General features: G+C 50.9%; 1 protein-coding gene across 3 annotated transcripts in view; it reads right to left on the reverse strand.

Moving 5' to 3' along the window:
- Nucleotides 1-24,517, reverse strand: part of NOD2 (nucleotide binding oligomerization domain containing 2) — a 41,615-nt gene that overhangs the window by 5,628 nt on the left and 11,470 nt on the right. For 2 of the 3 annotated variants that reach the window (XM_004450428.4, XM_004450426.4), the window contains exons 3-12: nucleotides 23,258-23,363; nucleotides 17,859-19,677; nucleotides 13,811-13,894; nucleotides 13,506-13,589; nucleotides 11,211-11,294; nucleotides 8,826-8,909; nucleotides 8,275-8,358; nucleotides 6,630-6,713; nucleotides 3,466-3,549; nucleotides 848-2,036 (exon numbers count right to left, since the gene is read on the reverse strand). In XM_004450428.4, coding sequence (XP_004450485.2) covers nucleotides 1,964-2,036; nucleotides 3,466-3,549; nucleotides 6,630-6,713; nucleotides 8,275-8,358; nucleotides 8,826-8,909; nucleotides 11,211-11,294; nucleotides 13,506-13,589; nucleotides 13,811-13,894; nucleotides 17,859-19,677; nucleotides 23,258-23,363 — 2,586 coding nt within the window. In that variant the 3' untranslated portion in view covers nucleotides 848-1,963. Of the gene's footprint in view, nucleotides 1-847; nucleotides 2,037-3,465; nucleotides 3,550-6,629; nucleotides 6,714-8,274; nucleotides 8,359-8,825; nucleotides 8,910-11,210; nucleotides 11,295-13,505; nucleotides 13,590-13,810; nucleotides 13,895-17,858; nucleotides 19,678-23,257; nucleotides 23,364-24,517 lie in introns of those variants that run through there. The other variant, XM_004450427.5, reaches the window with a different exon arrangement.

Genomic DNA, 24,517 nt, shown 5'->3' on the forward strand with positions numbered 1-24,517 from the left:
CCTGAGGATGGGAAAGATGTCTGTTTTGTTTCATCCGCTGACTGTCATCACATAACTAGTTCATACGGAATTACCGGATGAATTCCCAGTCCAAGAGGGTGCTCTGCAAATGGGCTGGTGTGTTTACCCCTCAGGGAAAGCAGGCCCGTCTCCATCTTCCTCCTGATCTGATACACCGCAAGCAAAGGTCTAGGCAGACAGTGACGCCAGCCACAAAGAAAAGCCGCAGACGGGTTCACACAGAGGCGTCCAGGGAGCTGCCACAGCACTTAGCAAGCCAGGCATACACGGAACCTTCCAAGGAAGCAGGACTTCACTCTGGTGGGCAGCACCTGAGCCCTTGCTCATTAAATGCAGCTAAGAATTATTTCAACGGGGCCTGCCCAGAAGGCTGCTGCTGAGGACAGCCATCCCCAAATCCTCTCTATCTTTTACCTATTAAAAACTCCTGGAGCCACTTTGAGAGAATTCAAGGAGGCCCAGGGGCCCTTTCACATTCGCTGCAGACTTTTCAGGGGCACGGTGACACTGTGAGACTCCTGACCAGCTTAAAACTTCATGCTGGGTTAGACTTTTCTAAGTCAAAGCAAAAGTGTTTTGATTACCTGGCTATTTCTAAGCATTGCTTTGGCCTTAAGTAATAAATTATCTGGTTGAAAAGATCTTCGCTCCTCCCTGCCCTTTGAGTAGAAAATTGTGCTTTAATATTTGACAAGTTTCAGGACTATTTTTCAAATGTTTGGTCACAATGAAGATAAACATTGATGATTTGACACTTTCCTCCTCGGTGATTAAATACAGCTTATCCTCCATGGTCATGTTTTCTATAAAAATATACACTTTGGAGCATAAAACAAAGTGTTTTTATAAATATTAACAAGTTTTCACAAATAATAATCGTTAAAATAACATTTGCATAGCACCCGACAGTTTACAAAGGTTTCCACATACGTCATTTTAAAACTCCAGAAAGATACACAGATTTAAGATGGAGCCTGATTTTGCTCCTGTAAACTTTCAATCCACATATCCTGAAGCCTTCTGGCACAGATAAAACCAGGCCATCTCTTATGATTACATCATCAGAGTTCAGTTCACAGGCATCAACCAGAGGTCTAGTGGGGCTATTCAAAAATTCCAGGCCAGATTAATTCTTAAAAGCTGCATTTCAATGGGGAGCTACTTTCAAAGGCTTAAGTGAAGAGTAATTGATTTCACTGGAAATAAAATCCACGTGTGATCCCAGCTGTAGTGTAGCCATATTTTTCTTGCACATCTGCACTGTCTTGGGGAACAAACATGGGCTGTCCTGTATCTCCTTCCAACATTGTGTTACACACCAGGAGGGAGAGCTGGGGAAATTATAGCCCTGCCTCTGGCGGGGGGCAATGGCAGGGACTATAAGCAAAATTATGAAAGCTGAGAATGCAGCATCTTCTGCCAGAAGAAGTGCCATGTGCTGGGGTCTAGGGTAAGTGGGGGGAGCCAGATGTGGGGAATGATTTGAATGCATGACCCACGAGGCCAATGCCGAGCAGAAAGGTACTTCCTACATATGCCCTCCTCATCGTGGGAAGAGTCAGGGTGACTTTCATGTGGTCCAGGTCTTTATACCAATAGGCACCCAGTTAACATACATGCGTCCCACTGGCACATGTCAGCAGGAGGCCAGCCCCTGGCTATGGAAGGGGGCCACCCCTCTTTTAATTGCCGTGGTTCAAATCTTGGGAAAAACAAGATGGCAAGAGTAGGCTTGGGAAAAGTCCGTTCTGGAACGCATTAATGCTCTTTTCTCTGCCAGAATAAAGGTGACCCTATGGTGTTCCCAGAAAACTTCTTCCAGTCCTCCCAGCAGGAGGGAGCTCAGACTGAATGGGTTGCTGCCTTATGTAATCCAGCTTTAGGGCCCAAACCCAGAGCTCGCTCATCAACAAACGGAGATGAACGTTGTTGCCGGGAGACATCAAAGCAAAAGTCTGCTGTCCCTGTGGCTGAGTTTCTCTATTTCCTCTGGAGAGAAAGTGTTCCCTCGGAGCCTAAAGGGCAATAAAAGGAGGAGGACAAAATTAGAGCAGCGCTTTCAAACGCAAGCTGCCACCTTTTAAACCCAGGCCTGGGACGTCCGACCCGCGGGCCCAGCTGCAGCTCCCCTAGGACGTTAGTCTGGGATGTTTCTGTTCTCTGCCACCCACGGCAGCTCACGAGTCATTCTGCATGACGAACAAGACTCCGTGACTCTGCAGAGAGACCGTCCACGCTACACCCAGCTGGCCACAGATTCCCAAAGGACAGCGATTCTTTTTAAGGCAACAGCAGAATCTATCAAGAATGCAATGAGCAAGTTCTGATAACCTCCCAAGCTCTGTAAACAGGGCAGCAAATAACATCAGAACCCTTAAAATATCCATCTGATGCCAGCTTGCCCCTCCACCCTCCCTGGGCACAGAATGTGCTATTTCTTCAGACTGTGCAATGGTTTAACACACATACACACACACACAGCCCAGGACCTGATCTCCCAGGTTACAGAGCTTATATAATTGTACAAAAAAGGAAAATCTTTCCTTCACAGGACAGATTTTTGGAAGTTCTATTTTTTTTTTTTTTCTTTCTTTTGAGGTACCAGGGCCGGGGATTGAACCCGGGACTTCATATGTGGGAAGTCAGTGCTCAACCACTGAGCTATACTGGCTCCCCTGGAAATTCTATTAGTTTTTGTTTTTAAGTTTGGCATTTGATATATACATTTGCTGTCTTGATGTGACTTTTGAGGGGAGGGACAAGGTTTGTGTCTTCAGGAGTCACAAGCTTAGATAAAATCACAGGCGTTATAAGGCAGGTCACACACGGGAGCCAATGGGATCTGGTCTAAGGCAATGGGCTGGAAGGGTCTGCGCCCAGCAGAACAGGTTTCCCACCTGCGTAGGAGAGGAGGGGGTGGCAGAATTGCCAGATCTTTTGAGAAAACCCTGAAATACAGATTTTTATATGAAATCTAATTTTTCAATATTAAATTAAAATGTCAGCCCAGTGCTTGAAACCTATACAGCGACAGTCGCTCATGATGTGTTCAACCAAAGGAAACCTTTCTACTTAGCATCCGTGTGAGAGATAGAGCCTGGAAACAAGGAGGTCAAACCTTTGAAGCTGTGAGTCAATGCTCTTTCCAAATATATAAAGGAACCTGGCTTTTCAGACTTGATCCCTGTGCCGCAATCCCACCCTGTTAGCCTCCATCCAGACCTGCAGAGGGTCCAAGGTGAATCCTTGGCCTGTGAAGGCAGAATGTCCAGCCCAGGAGGGCAGAAGCTGAGCTCTTTTCTCTTATTTTCGTTCTTTAGCCATTGCCCTGTTTCCATCATTTGGGATGTTAGAAATTCTGAACTTCCTTTCTCCTCTCACCCCATTTTACAGATTAGAAAACTGAGGTTCAGAAGGGTGAAGAGGACTGCCCAGGGGCCTTACCAGACTTCCAGGATAGTATCATTCCTTTCAAGGGCCTGCAGGAGGGCTTCTGCCCCAAGGTAGGTGACGCGGTTGTTGGACAGCCTGGAGAGGAAGATGAAATGGTGAGCTACTTCAAGAAGGCGCAGTTCTTCTCTGGGGCTGCCCAGTTAAAGGAGGCTTTGGGAAATGGCTCGCCTAGTCCATCCATGGTAGGTGCCTGGCCCCTAGACCAGCTGCGAGTCCCAGTGAGCTAGCTGGTCAGCAAAGGCTCCCTGAATAGTGAAATGCACCCCTTCTCCCTTCCGTTCACCCAGATTAGGCTGTCTAATTAACTAAGTTCTACCTTAAGAAGGTGGTATAGTACCATGGTTGAGTACTGTGTTTTCATGCCACACTTTCTGGGTTCAAATCCTACCAAAATCACTTCCTTTTGGATCTCCAGTAAATTAGCTGTGATTTCCTCACCTGCAAAATGTGCCTATTAGAGTGTACAAATTAAAGACTGGCATATGTAAAGCACTTGGCACTGAAAGAAAGTAATGACTGACTAACACTATTTTCATTTGAGGGTCCTGGTGGCCGGGGAACACAGCTGAGAGAAGATCTGAAGTTGGGAGCAGGGAGGGGAGAAGAAGCACGGGGAGGAGGAGCAGGGAAGAGCCACAGGTGCTGCCCTTTTGCTTACAGCTTTGCCTTCCAGATCACCTCCACAACATCTCTTCACCTCCCTCCACAATTTTAGAAACTTATCAGAAGTTGACCCCAAGGAGATGCAGATAACAATAGGCAATGAGCTCTTCCTACATGCCGGCTTGTGCCTATATTATATCAGGACACGCTCACAACCCAATGAGGAAAGTTCAGTTCTTATCCCCATTGGCACTTGAGGGCACAGAGATGCACAAAGGAGGAACAGCCAGTAGTGGTGACCCCAGAGTGTGCCCTCCTAATCAACCCTTGGCAGTGACTATGCCTAGAAAAAGAAAGACACAGGCATCTATTTTTCATTGTTGTTTGCTCACAATATTTCAGAATCTCAATTTTTAGGGCAAAATAGTGCAGGGGCTAGATAGTTCTGAGATGCTGAATTATAAGGCTGGTGACCAGGTAGTGTAGGACAACCCTACCCCACCCTGCACCACCATTGCCTGCCATCATTGGCATCAAATTGTTGAGTGTGTGACAGTGAGGGAGGACAAGTATGTCACACCCATGGCCGGTCAACCCTGGCCTCCCTGGGTGCAAAGTCTGGCTTCCTGGCACAGACAGATGCAGGCTCTGCCCGGGCCTCCCAGCTTATTGCCACCCAAGTGACGAGTGGAAGTGTTTTCCCCAAACAGTTGGCAACTTCCTAGCCCCAGCAACAGCAAATAAGCGTTGCTAGAGTGGATGGCGGTCTGGCAGCAAAGCAGATGCTCCCCGCCAGAGGCAGCTGTCTGCCTGTGTCTGAACACATGCATCTTCATTTGCCAGGGCAGATGCTACCCCCTCCCCCAGCAAAAGGAGCCACCTGATGGTGCCCTGATGTCCCCATGAAATGAGGCCTTTGGCGCCACAGCTGGCGTGGAGCAGGCCCTGGAGGGCACACGCTCAAGCCCGTGGTGCTCACTAGAGGGTCTCCTGCTCATACCCGCTGTCCCTCTCCTTGTGCCACCAGTCCCTGTCCACTGAGCACCACCAGAGGAAGCCACCGTGGGCCTCAGATCAGTTTCCCTGAAACATTGCTGCTGCCCAGCTCTCGAGCCCCAGGATCAGGCAGGCTCCCCAGGAGCGGCCACTCCTTTTCACCATTCCCTTTTACCAGGTCTCCCCACTGCCATCAGCCTGATCCAAGCCTCTTCCATCTCTCACTTGGAAGATGGCAGGAACCCCCGGCTGGTCTCCTGCTTCCATTTCACCTCTCTTCAGTCCGTTCTGCACAGTGCAGCAAGAACGATCTTTTGATGATATAAATCACATCATGTTACTCCCCTAACTAAAATCCAGTGCCAAACCACAAGTGCCCACAACTCCAAGTAGGAGAATCGCATCCATCATCCATGGGGGATCTAAGCCCCTCTCGATATAGAGGTGGAGTGGACATCACCGTCCCAGGGTCCACAGGATGGAGGAATAAAATATGGATTAGAGTGGACTTACTGGTATTCTACTACAGAATTATTGTGACTAGTAATGGAAGAAACTGTAGCATTGAGGTGGAGAAAGTAGCCACGGTAGTTGCTAAGGGCAGGGAGAGGGAACAAGAGATGTGATGTGGGGGTATTTTTGGCACTTGGAGTTGTCCTAAATGATACTGCAGGGACAGATGCTGGACATTATATATCCTGCCATAACCCACTGAATGTACTGGAGGAAAGTGTAAACTACAATGTAAACTATTATCCGTGTGGTACAGCAGTGCTCCAAAATGTATTCACTAAATGCAATGAATGTGCCACAATGATGAAAGAGGTTGTTGATATGGGAGGAGTGGGAGGGGTGAGGTGTGGGGTATGTGGGAACCTCTTATATTTTTTAAGGTAACATTTTTTGTGATCTATGTATCTTCAAAAAAATACAATAAAAAATAAATAAATGCTCATAAAAAATATATAAACAAAAAAGCCCAATGCCCTTAGAATAAAACCCCAAATGCTTCCCCTAGCTCAGAAGCCTCCAAGACCCACTCCAGATACCGCTTCCCTCCCTCTCCCTCTCTACCACCTTTGAACCACACAGGTCCTCTTTCTGTTCTGAAAACCACTAAGCTTGTTTCTGCCCCAGGGCCTTTCCACCTGCTGACCACAGGAGCATGCTCAGCCACAGGCAGGGCAAGCTGGAAGTGCCACCGGGCTCCTGTCCCTACAGGCACACCTCAACATATGATGGCAGGGCAGTTGGAGGAGAAATACCCCAGCTTCCTCATGCTCTCCTCTGGCTCCCAGAGGTCCGCACCAGGATTGTGCCACAGTTATCCACAATAACAACTGGTCCCGTAACACACCAGTGTTCCTGGGACCACCTTGAAATAAATTCCTTGCACTTAATCCCTGTCTTAGGATCTGGACTTGGGAGAACCCAAACCAATATAAGATTTGCCTGTGAGTTTCCCCGCCTGGGACTCCAACCAGATCTCTGACTCAGAACCACTTGCTCCCAAGGCCATTCATTACTTCGTGGGCTTCTGCTTACAAACTCCTTACTTCAGGACTTTCAAGCTTGAATTTCTCTTAAGTGCTTTGGCGAGGGAACATACACCTTCATCTTGGAGATGGTTCTCCTCCAGGCTGGCAAGAACAAGAGAGAAAGTCTGGTTGATACGATGACATTCATTATGGAAGATGACGACAGTTAAGATGAACCCACTTGCTCTACATAGAAATTCCAACATTTGAGAATCCAAACTCAGGCATCATACGAAGTAGGGTGTGAGGGTTCTTAATACCAGGGACTGCTTGCAAGACAATTCACCCCAGAGCTCCTCCACATAATGAGTCTCCTCCTTTCCTCCTTTCCAGTATCCAATTTCCCTTTCTTCCTGATTAATGGAAGACAGTTCTGCTTGGAGAAGCCAAGTGCCTGGTGAAAAACTACATTTCCCAGCCTCTGCTGCAACCAGGCCATTGAAAAATAAGGGGAAGTTGAAAGAAGAGGCTGCTAGAATGCTCTTTAAAGGGGAAAGGTCTAGCTGGCCTGTGCCTTTTGTCTTCCTGGACACTAAGAAGTAGTGCTGCAGGTAGGCAGCCATCTTGTGATCATGAGGCAACTAACCATGAGGATGAAGGCCACAGGATGACAGGACAGACAGAAAGACAGAAGCGGTAACCGGCCTCGGGTAGCTGCCATACCAGCCCTCTGCTGCCTACTTCAGATGCTTACACGCAAAAGAAGTGAACCCTGTACAGTTTTAAACCACTGCAGATGGAGGTTTTCTATCACTTGTAGCCTAATGTAGTCTTAACTCATAGATTTACAACAAGGAGAATTCTACATGGCAAAATACAATCCAGATATGATTTATGATGTGCTGGCCAAATCAGGAGCCCTGCCAACCACCAAGCCCCTTCACCATATCCATTCACCAGCAACATTCAAATGTTTCAGTGCCTTTCTGTTTCCTGGAAAAAATCAAGCATTCAGCATTTCATATTTCTGATATAATCTAGAACTCCCCAGAACATGCCAGAAGAAGACTGTACTAGCAGTGCCTGAAGGATGGAAAACTTGTGTCAACATAAGCACAGTTCAAGGTTCATCTTTCAACTCCCCCAAAACGTCATTCCAACTTTCAAGGTGACCCCAACTCTTATACCCAGTGTTTCCAGAAACTCAAATTCACTTGCAAAAAACCTAACATCATCATTATTATTACTGCTACTTTAGTAGTAGTCATTAGTAACACTGCCACTATTTTACTTTAACATTTATGGAGACTTATACAAACTGGCAGATACTCAGTTCCTCATAGGCATCACTTTGCTTAATTCTTAGAATAGCGTTTCATAGGAGGAAGCATTCTTACATCATTTTTCAAGTGAGAAACCTGAGATCCAGAGATGGTTATTTAACTGCCCAAAATCTCAGGCAGGACTTGAATGCATCTTAATCTGCTTGACCCCAGAGTCGGTACACATGGAGGCAGTAACCAAACTAACTAATAAGTACAATTAAATAAAAAAGAACTTGCATCTATATGCCAGGTACCGTGCCCTTCACACCACCTAATACATATAAAGCCAAACACAATCAACTGATCGATCCCTCGCCTTTGCCTTACCCACACAATTGCTCCCATGGATAAGGTCAGAGAGTCAGGAAAGGCCATGAGCAAGGAATGCCCGTACTCACCAGAGTTCCTCCAGCACCATGTTCCTTTCCAACATCAGCGCTAAGGCTTGGGCACCCACGCTGCCAATGTTGTTTCCCACCAGGCTGGACATAATTATGGAACAAAAGGTGTCAGAGCAAGAGGAACTCACAGATGAACTAGCCTATGGGTGGCAAAACATATAGCACCCATAATCCTACTTTCCTAGCCTGCTCTATTTCAGCCATCACTCATTAACTCTTTCTTTGTTGAGCCCAGATGCAGCCTCAGAATCCTTCCCAACGTGGTGCACTGTGAAGTCACCACTAAGGGATTGGAGTGGGTCCTTGAGATAAAATGTATCTGCTTCAGCCCAATATCTTCAATTGACAAATAAGGACTCAAGAACCTGAGAAGGAAAGGGCCATCTCCAAAGTCATCCAGAAAGACTCAGGGGTCTTTTTTCCTCTTCCTGATGACTAACATAGAGGGAGGAAAAATGAAGTTCAAAGACCATCAAGCCTGGCCCAGGCTCCTCCCTCCCTCCCTTGGCTCCCCCTGTGATGATCGCAGGTCAGACTCCGAAGCTTACCTGAGCCACTTCAAGCTCTGATGATCACCCAAGACTTCAGCCAAGGCCTGGGCTCCTTGGTCACCTACCCTGTTGCCCCAGAACCTGAAAAGGCCAACAGAGTCAAAGGCTAGTTAGAGAGAACCTGCTATATGTGAAGGTTGTTCTAGATACGAGCTAACTGTGCCCCCTCCTTTCTGCAGCCCCAGCCAGAGGGGCAGGACCACCCAGTGCTAGGGGGTAATATTGAGAGGCAGGTGGTACCCCCTGAAGAGTGGAACTGACTCCATCTTTTTGGTGGGATGGCCAAGCTTTACTCAGAGTTTTCTGTGACTTTAAATCACATACTTAGAGAAGAGCAGAGGTCCACCTCAGCCTATACTCCCAGGGGAACTCACTCTTAGTGGCAACTCAGATGGTGGAGACACTGTTCCAGACATTTAGTTCAGATCTGCCTTCTGTAACTGTCACTCACCAGTCCTTAACTACCCTCTGGGACCACCCAGAAGAAGACTTATTCTTTTCCACAAGCTAGTTCTTTATCTCTCACTTAAGAAGTTAGCATCACCCATCCCTTCCTGGTGTCGAATTCCTTCAGCTTCTGGGTGCTCCCCTCTGATCCGCTGTAGTACAAAAACATCCCTTTTAAAAAGGTGGAACCTAGCTCAGACTCCTGACTTAGCTCTTTTACTCATAGGAATTTATCCTGGGCATGTATGTGCACAGGTGAGTGAAGATAACTGAGCAAGGATAGTCACTGCCCTTTCACCCACCCAGTAAATATTTATTGAGCTCCTGCTCTACACCAACACTGTTCTGTGTGCTGGAAATACAACATCATAATAGCAAAAGTCCTGGAAACAATGTAAGTGTGTATCAGCAGGGGACTGGCTAAATAGATTATGGATATCCAACCAGTGGGATTCTATGCAGTTATTCTTTTTAAAAATGGGACCGTACATTATTCACAAAAGCCACAAAGTGGGAGCAACTCAAATGTCCATCAACAGATGAATGGATAAATAAAATCTGGCATAGTCATACAATGAAATATGATTCAGCCATAAAAAGTGAAGTTCTGATAAATGCTATGATGTGGATGAGGCTTGAAACATTATGCTAAAGTGAAAGAAGCCAGACACGAAAGGTCAAGTATTGTATGATTCCACTTAGGTGAAATACCAAGACTAAGCACATTCATAGATACAGAAAGTAGAGTACAGGTTATGAGGGGCCGAGAAGAGGGAGGAATGGGGAGTGGTTGCTTAATGGATACAGAGGTTCTGTTTGGGTGATGAAAACGTTTTGGAAATAGATAGCAGTGAAGGTTGCACAACATTGCTACTGTAATTAATGCCACTGATGTGACCACTTAAAAGGGGCTAAAATGGTAAATTTTATGTTATATATATTTCGCCACAATAAAAATAATAAATTAGTGATGTCATAATGACATCAAGATATTTATTTCATATTAAGCCAAAAAAAAAAGGGGGGGCAAATTATGAAACAGTTTGCATCAGTTGCAAGAACCTGTATCAGTTACAAGAACAAGTTACAGAACAGTGTGTATGGCAATGTTTGGAGTTTTGAGCTCCACAGCAGGTATCTTAATAAATGGGTTTTGAAAGATGAGCACTGCAGCAGGAGAGCGCCCTCAGCGGGGAGCGTGGCCACCTCATCCTAGGCTCTGCTGCGACTAATGCAGCTTGAAAAGGTGCCGGTTTCTGGGGCACCTTTCTACTCGCTTCTGGCTCAACTTGCCTGCCTGTGAAATGGGTTAGGACCCTAAGGTTATTCCCTCTTCCTGCAGCCTCGGCTTTGAAAACCTCCAGTTCTTATCACACCCAGGTGTGTCAGGACAGGACGGGGCAGGCGCTCTGAGGTCCGGGGCCCTGAGGTCTCTCCTCTCCGCTGGTCAGACCCACTCCCCCGCCCGCCAGGCCCCAGCCTAGCCAGCAAGGGCTCTGCAGGGTTGGGGAGAGCCTCTTCCCGTCTTGGGATGTTCCCCGTCCCGCCCGCTCCCTCTCCTCTTCTCCTGCTTGGCTGCACATCTCTGGGGAGCTTTTAAAAAACCACCAAAGCCTGGGCCCTGCACCCCAGGGGAGGTCTAGGCAGTGGTCTCATTTAGAAACTCCCCCAGGAGATTCCAGCGTGCAGCCAACACCCAGAAGCCCCGTCCTGGGCACCCCGAGGACCAGAGGCGCCCTGTCACCAGCTCACGGGTCCTGCCCTCCCCGAGCCTGACTTCCTGCTTACCAGGGGAAGGCGCGCACAGGCAGCCCAGGCCCACCCTCCCCCTGGATGCCAGGCAGCCCCGGGGGCTCCTGTCTGGAGAGTTCCACCTGCCCGGAAGTTCTGGAAAGCCCCAAATCCCTCCCTGCTGGGCCCCAGGGCCCAACCTACCCCAGGAACTGGAGGGAGGAGTTGCTTCTGAGGCCCTGGGCCAGCACTGCGGCTCCCACCGCCGTGATGTGGTTATTGCCCAGCCTGGAAAGGAAGGCAGAAGAGGATGGAAAGCACTGCTGAGGGCAGGAGGCCCAGGGCGCGCTGCTCCGGAGCCTGGGGTGCGATGCGGGAGGTGGTGTCCTGGACAGAGGGCCTCCCAGGACTCAAGATCTAACCAGGCAGTGTCGTGCCTGCTGTGCTCAGGGAAGCTTACCAGACCGGAGAGGGGAGCGGGCCTGTTTTGCAAAGCAGCTTGACAGGTTCCGGCTGGAGTGCAGCAGGGAGCTGTCCTGGGAGGTGGCTTTCCCAGCAGGGTGAGGTCAGGGAGTCAGGGTGACTCACAGCCCCTCGGTGCCCCCTCCCCTTCCTCCTGGTGCCAAGCCCGGCATGCCCCCCGCAGAGCAGCCTGCCTGGTCCTCTTCTGGACGCAGGCAGCCGGGGCCTGTCAGGAAAGAGCCCGGGGCAGCTGGCAGACAGGCCACAGGAGAGGAGGGGCCCCACGGGGCCCTTCAGCAGGGCCCTCTGCCACCCCACAGGGAAGCAGCCCCCTCAGGGGAATCCCAGCGAGGGTGGCACCAGGTGCAGCCAAATCCAGACTTCTGGGAGAGCTTCAGAAAAGTCCCCAGAACTCTTACCCACAACCCCTTTCATCTTTTCAAAGAGCTTCACAGACTTGAAGCCATTTCGGCCTCTCAGCAAACCTAAAGGGCAGATATTATTATCCTCTTAGAGAAGCGGGATGACAGCCACCAGAAGGTGCCCCACAGGCCTCCCCCTCAGACCTCCAACCCCAGCAAGGGAAGTCCAAGGCCGCCTTTGCCCCAAGGCCCGCTCCCCAAGGCTTCCCACAGCCAGGGACTGAGCACACAGGGCTGGGAAGGCCCACTCCCGGGAGACTCGGCGCTCCCCTCCCTTTAGAACTGCGCTCAACCCAAGGTGCTTCCTCCCCACCCTCCTTCCTCCCCTGTCTTCACAAGGGTCAGAGCACGCTTGGTCTTATGGGACTCCCAGCCCCCACCACCCCTGCTTCCCTAGCCCGGCTGCCCGCCTGTTCTCCCCGACACAGCTCTTGCACATCTCATCCCATCTTGGCCTCTGCTTCCTGGAGGGTGGCTTGGCACCAGCACAAACAAGAGAGCTTACAAGACTACCCACACCCTGTCAACCCCTGAGCTACTGTATAAAGTTTAGACTGAACTGCACCAGTTCTTTATGCATCTAAACTCATTTAATCATCACGACAACCTATGAGGTAGCTATTTATTACTAGCCCTATTTTACAGCAAGGGAAATTGAGGCACAGAGACATTAAGAAGCTGCCTGAACCAAGATCTGGGGGGTCCTGGATTTAAACCTAAAGGACCCAAACCTCAGGCAGTCTGGCTTGAACCTGTGCTCTCTCTCAGCTACAAGGCTACACTGAAATAAGCCTCAAACTCAGGCCTCAGGTTCTGGGTCCAGGACACTCTTGCTGTCCCACAGGGGCCTCCCTGGGAGGATGGTCCAGCCCAGGTCTGGCCATAGCCTCTGTCAGGTTTTGAGTCTAGGGGAACACTTGGTGACAGAATAGAGTGCTTTGAACAAAACGCACTTTGGGCCTTGGCCTTAGCAGCCCCAGCTGAGACTGAGCTATTGGGCCAACAATTTAAATATGGTATTTCCAACCCCAGCCCGGTAGGTGGTAAGAAGGGGAGGAAGCAAGTCTCCACTCTGCCTTCTTTTCCTGCCTGGCAAACTGCAGGAGGCAAGACTACCCCAGACAGGAAGAGAAACCAGACCAAGCCAGGGGCAGCCTGAGCGCTATCTGATGGTCTCAGGTAGGAGAGAGATTGCAGTGGAGGCTGGGAGGCTCTGGAGCAGCAGAAATGCAGACTTCCCACACGGGGGTGCAAACCCAGCGCCCTCCCAGCAGTGAAAGGCCTTGAGAGCGTTCCAGTAACTGGCTGTCACAGCCGTTGTGACTGGTGTGCGCCTCTCCCGGCGGCAAAGGCTTGAAGTGCACCAGGGAACACAGTCACCCCAAGGAGCTTGCGACACCCCAGGCCCAGGGAAGGAAGGGGGCCTGGAAATGCTTCTGCAGCCCTGGGGGCTAAAGGACAAAGGGCAGGGGGCCCTCAGCAGAGCCAGTCCAGGGTTTGTGGCTCCAGAGGAGTCAAGTGCCCAGGGCGGGCCAAGCCAGGGCCAAGACTCGACCAGACTGACTCAGCTGTGGGGAGAGCCATTCCCAGGGAACAAGGGCAGCCCTGGGCTCACCTCAGTGCCAGGAAGTTCCTCTTGCACGCAAGGAGCTTGGCCATGGAGTGTGTACAGTCATCGGTCAATCTGTTGTTGAACAGACTGGAAAGTTCCAGAAGACAAGAGACATGAAGAAAAGCATAAAGGACAGCGACCGCCCAAACCTAGAGCGGCTTCTTCTGTCGGGACGGGAATCACTTTGCCCCCTCCCGCCAGGCAAACTGAACCTCCCCCACCCATCACTCACCCACAGATGCCCAGGGGGCGCGGCCTGGATGGGGCTGGGGGACCCGGAGCCCCTTGTCCACGCCAGTCTGACTTACGCCAACTTCTGCAGCTGCTCGCAGGAAAGAGCATGTTCGATGAGCTTGCAGATGCCTCGGTCTGAGATATCGTTATCTCGCAAGCTGAAAAAGACAAAATAAGTAAATATGAAATGTTGCTGATCAGAAAGAGAAAAAAGTAGATAAAACCTCAAAGAAACTTTCACTCCTTCCCAAAGTGCCAGCACCGTGTGCTTCTGGGAAGTGCTGCGAGGACTACGCACCCCAGAGAAGTGAGGTCCCCCTCTGTCCCCGGCCAGGGTGCGGGGCTGGGACACCTTGGTGGAGACAGCCCAGGGCATGGAGACCCAGAGCCCCTACTGAGGAGCCCTGAACTCCTTGGGAGTTGTCTCCACCTCTGCAAAAGAGAACTTACTAGAGAGAGCTGATGATAGGAAAAGTGCAGCAGGAACTAGTCAGGGCCACCCCTGGATGGTGGTAACCCCATCCAGGGGAGCAGATGGCAGACCAGGTCGGGGACCAGCCCTGCACCCCTCCTTAAATCACTCCCGCGGGCCAGACTCCGCCTGGTAAGCCCCCTCTGCTACTCCTCTTGGGCCAGAGTTTCCAAAGCACACCTGATGGCAAGGTCATTCTCTAAAATACAGGTTCTCAGGCCCATCTCCTGGAGATGGCAATTCAGTATGTGTGGGGTAGAGTCCAGGGACCTGTATTTCTTTAATGACTGTCCACATTATTCTGATCCTCGGTTGGAAGGACTTGGCTCGAAGGCCAACAGCTCAGTTCTGCAGACCCTTAGCTGGAAGCTGATTCTGATCAACTCCCTACTAGCTATTTGCAGGTCCCTGCCTCTAAAGCAGAGGTTCTTAACCAGAGGTTGGTAAGCTTGAATTGAAATTCAAAAAAAACCTTATTCTTGTGGGGATGTGTTGGTGCAGGTGTAATTTATTTATTAAATAATACACAGTATAATGTGGACTTAGTAAGGGGTCCATGGTTTTCACCTGATTGGCAAAGGGGTCCATGGAACAAAAAACGTTAGGAACCTGCTCTATATTAAGAGAGCAGTAGCCTAAAGAGGGTTTAAAGAGAGAGCGCACATACAGCACTGTCAGCACCTGGCACAGGAGGAAAGCTACCCAGCATCAAGATCACCAGCCATTATGGAACGTTGTACCTGCCCCGAGCTGTCCTAAGCACATCACAAGCAGTCACATTATTTAGTCTTCCCAACAATCCCATGATTTGGATGTCCATTTTACAAAGAGAGAAACTGAGGCACAGACAAGTGAAGTGATTTTGCCAAGGTTTTGCAGTGGGTGAGGGATTTGAGCCTAGGCGGTCCGGTTCCAAATCCCACCGTCAACCTTATGGTCTTTTCCCATCTCCCTATTGCAGTGTTTTCCAGACTGCAGGCCGTAACCCATTCGTGGGTCAGAAATCAGTTTTGAAGGTCCTGGGCAGAGTCTTAAGAAATGAAACAACAGAACAGAGCTGAGTACATCAGCGTTTATAAGCCAAAGTCATTTCCTGATGCTTTGGTTTCAGTTCTACATGTGCGTGCACGCGCATGCACACGCACTCGCACACATGCACACGCACACACTTACTTTCTCTCTCTCTCCTCTCTCTCTCTCTCTCCTACCCACTGTGCGTCGCAGTCAAAACACCTGGGTAGCCATCACCCTAGAGCCAAACGCAGGGTCTAAAGAAACCGATACAGGGGCACTTGCATACGGGGTTTCCTGGAGGCTGAGGATTTTGGTTGGCATGGAAACAGTGTAGGTGGTGACGATGCAGCTTGGCCTTGGGGGAGAGGCTCTCTCCCCACCCTCTCCCCCTCCCCATGCTCCGTCACGCACACAGGAAATACCCACATAGCATCCTCCTCTCCCCAGCCACAGAGTTGGCAACTGCAGTTGCAATTGAGCAATAGAAGGTGGTCAGGGACTGTAACTGCTAATGGAAACTCAAGCTGGGACCCCCAGACTACTGCTTCTTACAGTACGGCTTCTGGACCACTCGTGGCAGCCTCACCCACTCAATGGTGTTTGTTAAAAATAGATGCCTGGGCCCCCACCCAAACCTGGGCTGACTAGGAACTGCAGAGGGCAAGCCCAGGAATCTGCATTTCCTCAAGCCCCTTTGCACACACTCTGATCTGAGCACCATGAGCTAGAACCAGCCATCCTCGCCCGGCTCTGAAATACAGACCTGTGGTTCCACCGTGCACCCCTTCTGCACACTGCGGGGTCAAGTGACCTGCCTCAGGCAAGACAGATTCTCCTTCCAAGAATTCTAGGCATGGACTGGCCTGCCAGGCTCATCCTGGCTTCTCGGGCTTTGAAGATCCCTTGGAGGACCTGGTAAAAGCAGTACTCCCACTACCCAGGAAAATGCACATTCATATTTTTATCAGGAAAACCGCCCCTACAGACAGGTCTCAAGATTCTCAAGTCAAAATATCCTGACTCTTCGTTCTCAGGGAAATTGAGCGTGTGCTCGGTGACTTCCGTTTGCCCCCAGATCCGCGCTCTGGTCATAGCTTGCTGTGCTGGGAGACTGATTAGGGGGCTACATCAGCGGGTGCCCCATGGAAGGCATTGGCAGGAGGCAGGAGTCGGGGGAGAAGAGTAAGGGCAGGCTGTGTCCCCAAGACCCTCCCTGCCAGCTGCCACAGCCACAGCTCCCGTAAGGCCAGCTCACCACACCTTCCACTCGGGATTCTAAGTGCTCCCCCCCCACCCCACCCACTGTGATGAGCCCAGGCCCTGCCCCCTCCCTCTTTGCTCTTCTAACTCCTGCCCACATCTCTGGAAACAGTCCCTGTACAAAACTCCTCAAATCACCCAATTTCAGTGTGTCATCTGTTCCCTCCAAGATCCTGACTTTGATATAATATGATGAGTGATGTTGTGTCATATTGTGTTATGTATTATGTAATACCTTACATATAATATTAGCTATATATCTTATAAAAAATATTCTACATATAATGTATTGTATGTATTATATTATATCTACAGACTCATGATGGCAATTTCTACGTCAGGGATTACAAAGTTTGCTGCAGTTTCTAGAAGATTTTCAGTGTTTGCTCCAGGGAGGAAAAAAATCCTGCCACTTTGTCCCAGAGAAGGTATACATCCTAATTTATTTAAGGAAATGCAAGACCCTTATTTACGGTCAAATAAGGTCAAAACCCTGGGAGACTGAGTAGATTTTTAACTTTAAGCAAAAACTTCTGCTTTCTCAGAGCTTATAAATAGGGAGCAGGACATCCCCTTTAGGGGCTGGAAGGGAACTGGGGGGGCCTGTGGCGAGCTGGTTGCCTGACCTGGGCACACCCTCTGCCCTCGCCAGCCCCTAGACGTGAGGAGAGGCCCAGCAGACATTCCAAAGGGTCAAGCTACACATTGTCAGACGGGGCTGGAAACAACAGCCAGACCGCCGAGATCTTGTTCAGACACTGTGTCCCGTAAGGAAGGCAAGGGCAGGTGCAACTCTGCAGCTGCTTCCTGTCTCCCAGGGTCCCGAGATCCCCAGTTCATTGGAATTTTGATACCTCTGATCAGGCACACATCACCTCTGATTTCAGGTGGATCCTAATACGGATATGCGTTACACAGAACTTTGCATGTGACTTCTATGAAACTCGTCCACAGAGCACAGGTTACGTGTGTGTAGGGAGCGGGGAACTTTTAACCAGAAAGATGTGGCTTTTGAGTCCCAGTTTTGCTATTTCCTGTGTGACCCTGGTCAAGACACTTCACTTCTCTGAGCCTCAAATCGGGTATAAGGGGGAGAATAATAATAACCCAGGGCTGTGGAGATTAAATGGGATAAGCCTGGGAGGCATATTAGCACAGTGGCTGGCACATAAGATGTGTTCAGTAAATTCTAGCCCTTGTTACTATATATGGTACAGATGGGGAAACCAAGGCCCAGACTGGGGAAGGGACGCAGAGTTGGGGGTGGCTGAGCTGGTCCTGGGCTGGTCCGCTGGCTCCTAGACTTGGGATCCCGTGCCCGCACCTCGACAGGGGTGTTCCCGCAGGCACAGCAGGCATCGCCCAGCAACACTCACTAAAGAGCTTTGCAGACCCCGAGGCAAGGCAGCAGCTGCTCCACGCCGATGTCGCCCACGGAGTTATAGTCCAGCTGCAGGGCCACGGGCCGCCGCAGGTGCCGCAGCACGAAGGCCAGGGCAGCGCACTCGGCAGGGCCCACGCCGCAGAAGGTCAACTTCAGGTGCCCCACACTCAGCCCACGCACAGCTTCACGGGCCAGCTGTTCCTCCTGCATCTCGTACAGGCTCCGGATGAGCCAGAGGAAGCCTGGCAGGGCATGCACGCTCTTGGCCTCCCCCGGCACGGCCGGTGGGATGGAGTGGAAGTGCTGGCGGAGGCTGCGGGCCAGATACCAGCGGGCGCAAGCATGGCGCCGGAGCAGGGCCTTCCCAGACGCCTGGCACTCGGCCAGCAGGCTCCGGTGCTCCCGGGACAGCAGCCCGGCCACGAAGGCCGCTGTGATCTGCAGGTTGTGCGGCTCGGCCTCCCGCAGCCAAGCGGCCACGCCGCCCTCTGGGCCCTCGGAGCGCTGGATGCACAGCGTGGGCAGCAGTCTGGCCAGTGGGGAGCTGCTGGGCCTGCGACAACCAAAGAGGTGCCTGAGCGAGGTGGGAGGCATGTCAGCGCTTAGCACGAGGTAGAAGGCGGCAAAAAAGCACTGGAAAGTGACGTGCAAGAATTCCAGGGGCGCCGAGCCCCCCCGCACACCCTGGCCTTTGGCAGGCACCAGGAAGCCAAGAGAAATGTCTTCGGGGCCAACCTGCGCTGCCTGTAGCTGCTTGGCTGAGAACACATAGCAGCACGTGCCCAGGCCCCGGAGAGCCAGGCAGCCGAGGTGCAGGAGGGAGGGGAGCCTGCCTCGAAGGAAGCCGGGTCCCGGCCCATGGGCAGCCTGGTCCGGCGAGGAGGAGTGCAGCAGAAAATGCTGTAGGATCAGCAGGTACATGTCCGTGGTGGTCTTGGGGGAGCCCCCGCCGGGCTGCAACAGTTCGCGGTGGCATTTGGACACCATCCACGAGAAGACGGGAAGGCGGCACAAGCCGCGCAGGGCTGAGGTCGCTCTGAGCAGGCGGAGGAGGCAGTCTGCCACCCCGGGCTCCCGGTGATGCTTCCGCATGTACATCTCAATGCCCTCCTCCGAGAAGCCCTCAAGGCTGAGCTCCGCACGGACGTATCTCCTGAGCAGGGCCGACACCGCATCCGGCCGGCTCGTCAGCACCTTGCGGGCATCCTTGAGCAGGTTGCCCTGCAGGAGGTTGAAGAGCAGATTCTGGATGGAAGTGGGGTCGTTGGGGGAGCAGTGGCGCTCGCGATCAGTGAACCTGAACCTGAACTCGTCCAAGCCGTCGAAGGTTAGCAGGACACGGTCAGGGTGGTCGAGGAGGAACCGCAAGACGTCCTGCTGGCCAACGTCAGGCGAGCAGCAGTGTTCAAAGAGCAGCGTCCGGACAGAGAGCGGTCTGTCCAGGCGCTGCAGCTGCCGGCAGCTGAACGGGAAGACGAAGAGAAATTCCTGGAAGTCACGACCCGCAGCCCACAGGGAGTGCAGCCGCTGCAGGAGCGTGCTCTTGCCGCTGCCCGCCTCGCCCACCACCAGCACTGTGTCCGCGTCTTCGTTGAGGTGGCCGTGGGGGTGGAAGAGCTCCCCCAGGCCCAGCGTGGCAGGGCTCTTCTGCAGGGGGCCCGCCGAGCCGACATCCGTCCGGACCCCCAGGACACTGTCCGTGTATATGTCCTCCAGGCACAGATTCTCTGCCCCATCATAGGTGCTCAGGAAGCGCGACTGAGCCGCCACTGTGGTCCTCAGCTTGGACATGTACTTCTGACACGGGGCCGCTGGGGGAGAGAGGAAGAGGCAAATGAGGGTGGAACTGAGTCAAGATGGGACTTGCTTGGGGCATCGTGAGGCAACCTGGGGGAGGACAGCCTGCGAGTGCTTCTCCACTCACAAGCTGTGGGACGGGGAGGCCTGTCATGGCGCCTTCCTGAGCCTCAGTTTCCTCATCTGTAAAGTGGGAGAAGTGGGTGCCTACCTCGTAGGGTTTTTTCACTACTCAGATGGTGCACGCCAAACGTTTTGCACAGCGTCCAACAGGAAGTAAGAGCTCAAAAGACATTAGCTGTGGCTGCTCTTGTTGCCGACATCAGGAACTGCCGCAGAAGAGGAGGCTTGGGTCAGAAGACCTGGGGCCTGGGGCCTGACCGTGCATCTGAGAGAGGTCCCTTCCCCGCTCAGCCTCAGCTGCCTCTTTCTAAAGGGAAGAGGCAGGGTTAAGGGCTTATGAGTCCTGTTCCTGAAGTCACGCACACCTTAGTTTGAAGCCTGGCTCTGCCACCAGCTTGGGCAAAGTCACTTAACATTTTTGCGTTTCAGTTTTCTTTTCTAGAAAAATGGGGACAATGACTGTACGTGCCTTGGAAGGAGGAAATGAGGTAAAACAGAGCTTAGAAGAACTTCTGACACGCGGTAAGCTCCCAAGAGATGGTGTTTATTATCCTTACTGTCAGTGGGTGGGGTTAGTGGAACACTGTCCCCTCTTAGAGATGCCATCATCATGCCAGAACCTGGGAATATGGACCTCAAGAGGGGAGAGGTGACCTTGCTTTATGCAAGTGGGCCTGATGTTAGACAAGGGTCCTTAAAAGTGGAAGAGGGAGGCAGGAGTCGAGAGGCAGAGGTGAATTTGGAAGAGGCACCATGGGATGCAGACTTTGAAGATGGGAATGGAGTACACAAGTCAAGGAAAGCAGGCAACCTTTAGAAGCCAGAAAGGGCAAGGAAACAGAGCTTCCAGAAAGCTCCAGAGCTTCCAGAAAGCTCCAGATCACAGGCCTGCCACCACCTTGATCTCAGCCCAGTGAGACCCGGGTCGGGCCTCTCACCTGCGGAACCATGAGGTAAGTCTGCAGTGTTTAAGCCCCTCGGTCTGTGGTCATTTGTTACAGCAGCAATACAGAGCTAGTACAGTGGAGATTCAGGAGTGAACGCACGTGGGTGGATTATCTAAAGGTTAAGTATCAATGTAAGTGTAATCAGAACAAGGCAGTAAATACTATTACTAAGCTCATAACAACAGCAGCAATAGGAGTCTCCAATGTCAGGTTGAGAGGTGCTAGGTCTCCTGCAGGTTCCAGCTTGCCAAGCACAGGCCAAATAGGAAAGCTGGGTAGCTCAGGTCTCAAACTGGCTGCCCATGGGCCACTCCAATCCTGAGACAGGCTTTACTTGGTCTAGATAGGATTTTTGTAAAATTCCAATTAGTGGGCAACTTTTAAAAAAATTAGAGATTTCCTATTTTTAAAATCTTAATTTCAATTTCTCTTGGGGGAAAAAAATTGTCAGTTCTGGCCATACCCCCCCCCCCTCCACCCAGAGCGCGTCACCGCCGTTTGCCAACGCTCTTGTTTACCTCAGCCCCAACCCATTTACCCTGCCTGCCTGGCCCCCGGATAGGACGTCAACATCTAGCTGAGTCTTCACTTCTCAGGAATGGGCCATGAGACTTCTCAGGAATCCCCAGAGAGTGAAGGGACGCCACAGTCCCACAGAGAGGGGGCGAGCAGGGACAGAGTCCAGCCCCTTGCTCTCGAGCTCCCCCCTCAGCTGGCCTCTTATGGGTCCTCCTAGGGTTGGTCCCTCTGCAGCCCGGCAGCTCCTGCAAGTCACCCAGAACAGAGAAGGGGCCCCAGAGGGGCTGGGACTGAGGAAGGCTAGGCATGTGACTGGCCCAGCCCTGGCTGGCCTGGGGCGAGAGTCCTGGTCCCATTCCCACGTTCCATTCTGCTTCACACAGCCCTCTGCACAAGAGGCACCCAGGGCAGGGTGTCTGGAGGGCTGCTGCTGCTTTTGCTGTAGCATCTTGATACCAACATGGGGAAACCACTTCCTGTGTTGGGCTTTAGTTCCCCTTTCAGGAAATGGGGAAGTACTGGTCCAGAGCCCCAGGGTAGTGAGACCTCAGAGCCTGGGACACCCCCGCAGCCTTACAGCCCCCAACCAAGCACTGATCTGGGGCACACCTGGCAAAGTCAATTCCCATCCCTAAGTCTAGCAGGTAATTTTCACATAGTGCTGTTAGCATATCGAAGTTGTATTTCTAGGGTCATGAAAAGGAGATGCTCCCCACTTGCAACACCTCTTTTGTTCTGAGAGCTGATGATTATTTTTGCTTTTCCTGCTCCCCCTGGATATGCCAGGAACACTGAATGGAGGATATCATAAGATACCTACATTCCTCTCCAATACTCTGATTTCCAATGCAGGTTGTCCAGCTACCACCAACATTCTCCAGGAAAAAAAAAACAATTATCTCTCATCTTAAAAACAAATAAACACACGTCGACCATCCCCTTTGGAAGTGTGGGGAAAACTTGTGCCATGGTGCAAGGCTACAATGCCCGAGTGGCCAGCTGTGCTGTAAAATCAGCAGCTGCATTAACCAAAGGCCAAGCCGGGCACTGTGCCCAGCGCTGTGTGCCCCCTATTCTGTCCTGAAGCCCGCACTCTGTCCTTAGAGGGCACAGTGCATGTCTTCCACCTGCCCATGCCCAAGCACCAAGCAAGGCTTCCAGCTGGCCCCTCCCTAGGCACCCCTCTCACAGGAACCCCTTCCTCGGGCACCCCTTCCACGGGCACCCCTCCCACGGCCACACTCTCTGTCCAGAGGACAGGGTCCTGGGTGGTAAACTCATGGGCCAGGACCATGCATGAGTAAGCCTTCTCAGGGTGGCTGGGAGCAAGACTCAAAGAGCACCAGGTTTTCATCCTCTCTTTGCAAATGAAGATTTCTTCTCCCCAGAAAAGAGAAAAGCAGAGTGCAGGCAGTCTGAAGTCAGTCCTTATCTCATCACTTACCCCCTGTCCCAGCTTCCACATCATAAGGTGGAGATAACAGCACCTACCTTTCTGGGTTGTTGCAAAGGGAGGGACGCTTGCTATGTGCCAGTGTGATACACTATCCATGCCTCTCCCAGCCCTGAGTGTGGATGGTGATGTGAGCACGGAGGAATACCTTGTTGTCTAAATCCGTTTGGTTCTTGAGTTTCTGCTAATGAGTAGCTAAACTGGGGAGGTCAAGGGATACCACCTTATCTCAAAAAGTATATCCACACCTTTTCAGAACAGGTTTGGATAGCAAAGTACACCTATGGTTAGCCCTCAGTCCAGGGTAGCTCCAATTCTCATTATGTAGGGCAGAAAGTAACTAAAGCTAGTAATTAGCATTTTCCACATTCATCCCAGTGAAGCAGGTCGTGATATCCTTAAAATGAGGAAACCAGGTTTCAAGGAGGCTCATGCAGTCTGTAAGTCAGATTCTACCTGACGTGCATCACACTCTGGAGTTTTAGCTCTTAACTGTGACTCTGCACTGCCTTCTTCCCCCTTTCTGATTGATTGAGAAAAGCACACATATACCTTCAAAAGGCAGGGCTGTCGGGACCGGTAACTCCTGAGCATGCCGGAGAAGAAAGGCAGCTAATCCATTGGCTTTCACTGAGGCAAGATCGAGGAGCCTTCTTGCCTATGAGAAGAGCAAAAGCCATTATTTTTCCAGAAAGGCTGATGGAAAGTGCATGAAGGTTTCTACTGGTTATACAGTTTCACAAACCTCTCTCTTCTACTTCGATAAAATGTAGGAAAACAGATGAACAACAAAATGAATTTAAAGAATTAGTACAGAATTAGATGGTACATCAAACACACATCCAATCTGAAACAGTGAAGTTAAAAAAAAAAGGACATAAACCTACAAAGACAGGGAGATCAAGAAAGGAGAAATCAGCAACACAATTCTGGAAGCTGGAAACTGGAAGAGGAGTGGTTTCATCCAGTCTCACAGTTTGAAATACCATCTCTGTTCATGACTCTCAAATTTGCATTGCCAGCTGGGACTGTGCCTCTGAACATGTACATATAACTGCCTACTTGCAACCTCCACTAGATGTCTCATAAACATCTCCAACTTAACATATCCAAAGCTAAACTCCTAATCTATACACACACACCCCTAAAGCTACAGCCTTCTTCATCTTGGCTAATGTCAACCCCATTCTTTCAGTTGCCCTGTCCCCAGTTTTTGGAGATACCCGTAAAGTCCCTGCTCTGCAATCCATCCACAAATGTATATCCAAAATAGTGTTGTCATATATCATATATTTTATTTAACCCAATCTATCTGAAATATTATCATTTTGACATGTAATCCATATAAAAAGTTAATGAGATATCTTACATTCTTTTGACCTAAGTCTTTGAAATCTGGTGCGTATTTTGCACTTACAGAATTTCCATGTGGTCCAGCCAGGTTCCAAATGCTCAATGGCCACATGTGGCCAGTGTCTAACACATTGGAGGCACAGCTACAGAGCCCCACCACTTCTCATCCCCTTCTCTACTTCCATCCTGAGTAGAGCCACCTAGACTGCTCACCTGGAAAACTTGCCAAGGTCACCTAAATGGGCTCCTTGATTCCCAACAGTCTATTCTCAAAACCACAGCCAATGTAATCCTTTAAAAATAAGTCAGATCATACCACCCTTATGTTATAAGCATCCCAACACCTCCCTTATTTTCTCAGAGCAAAAGCTCAAGGTCAGCTGTAACCCACAAGGCCCAAGACAGACAGAAACCCCTGTGTGTAATCATCTGAACTCCAGCCACTTCTCTGATTAGCCT

This window comes from Dasypus novemcinctus, chromosome 18, assembly GCF_030445035.2.
Source record: "Dasypus novemcinctus isolate mDasNov1 chromosome 18, mDasNov1.1.hap2, whole genome shotgun sequence".
Lineage (NCBI taxonomy): Eukaryota > Metazoa > Chordata > Mammalia > Cingulata > Dasypodidae > Dasypus > Dasypus novemcinctus.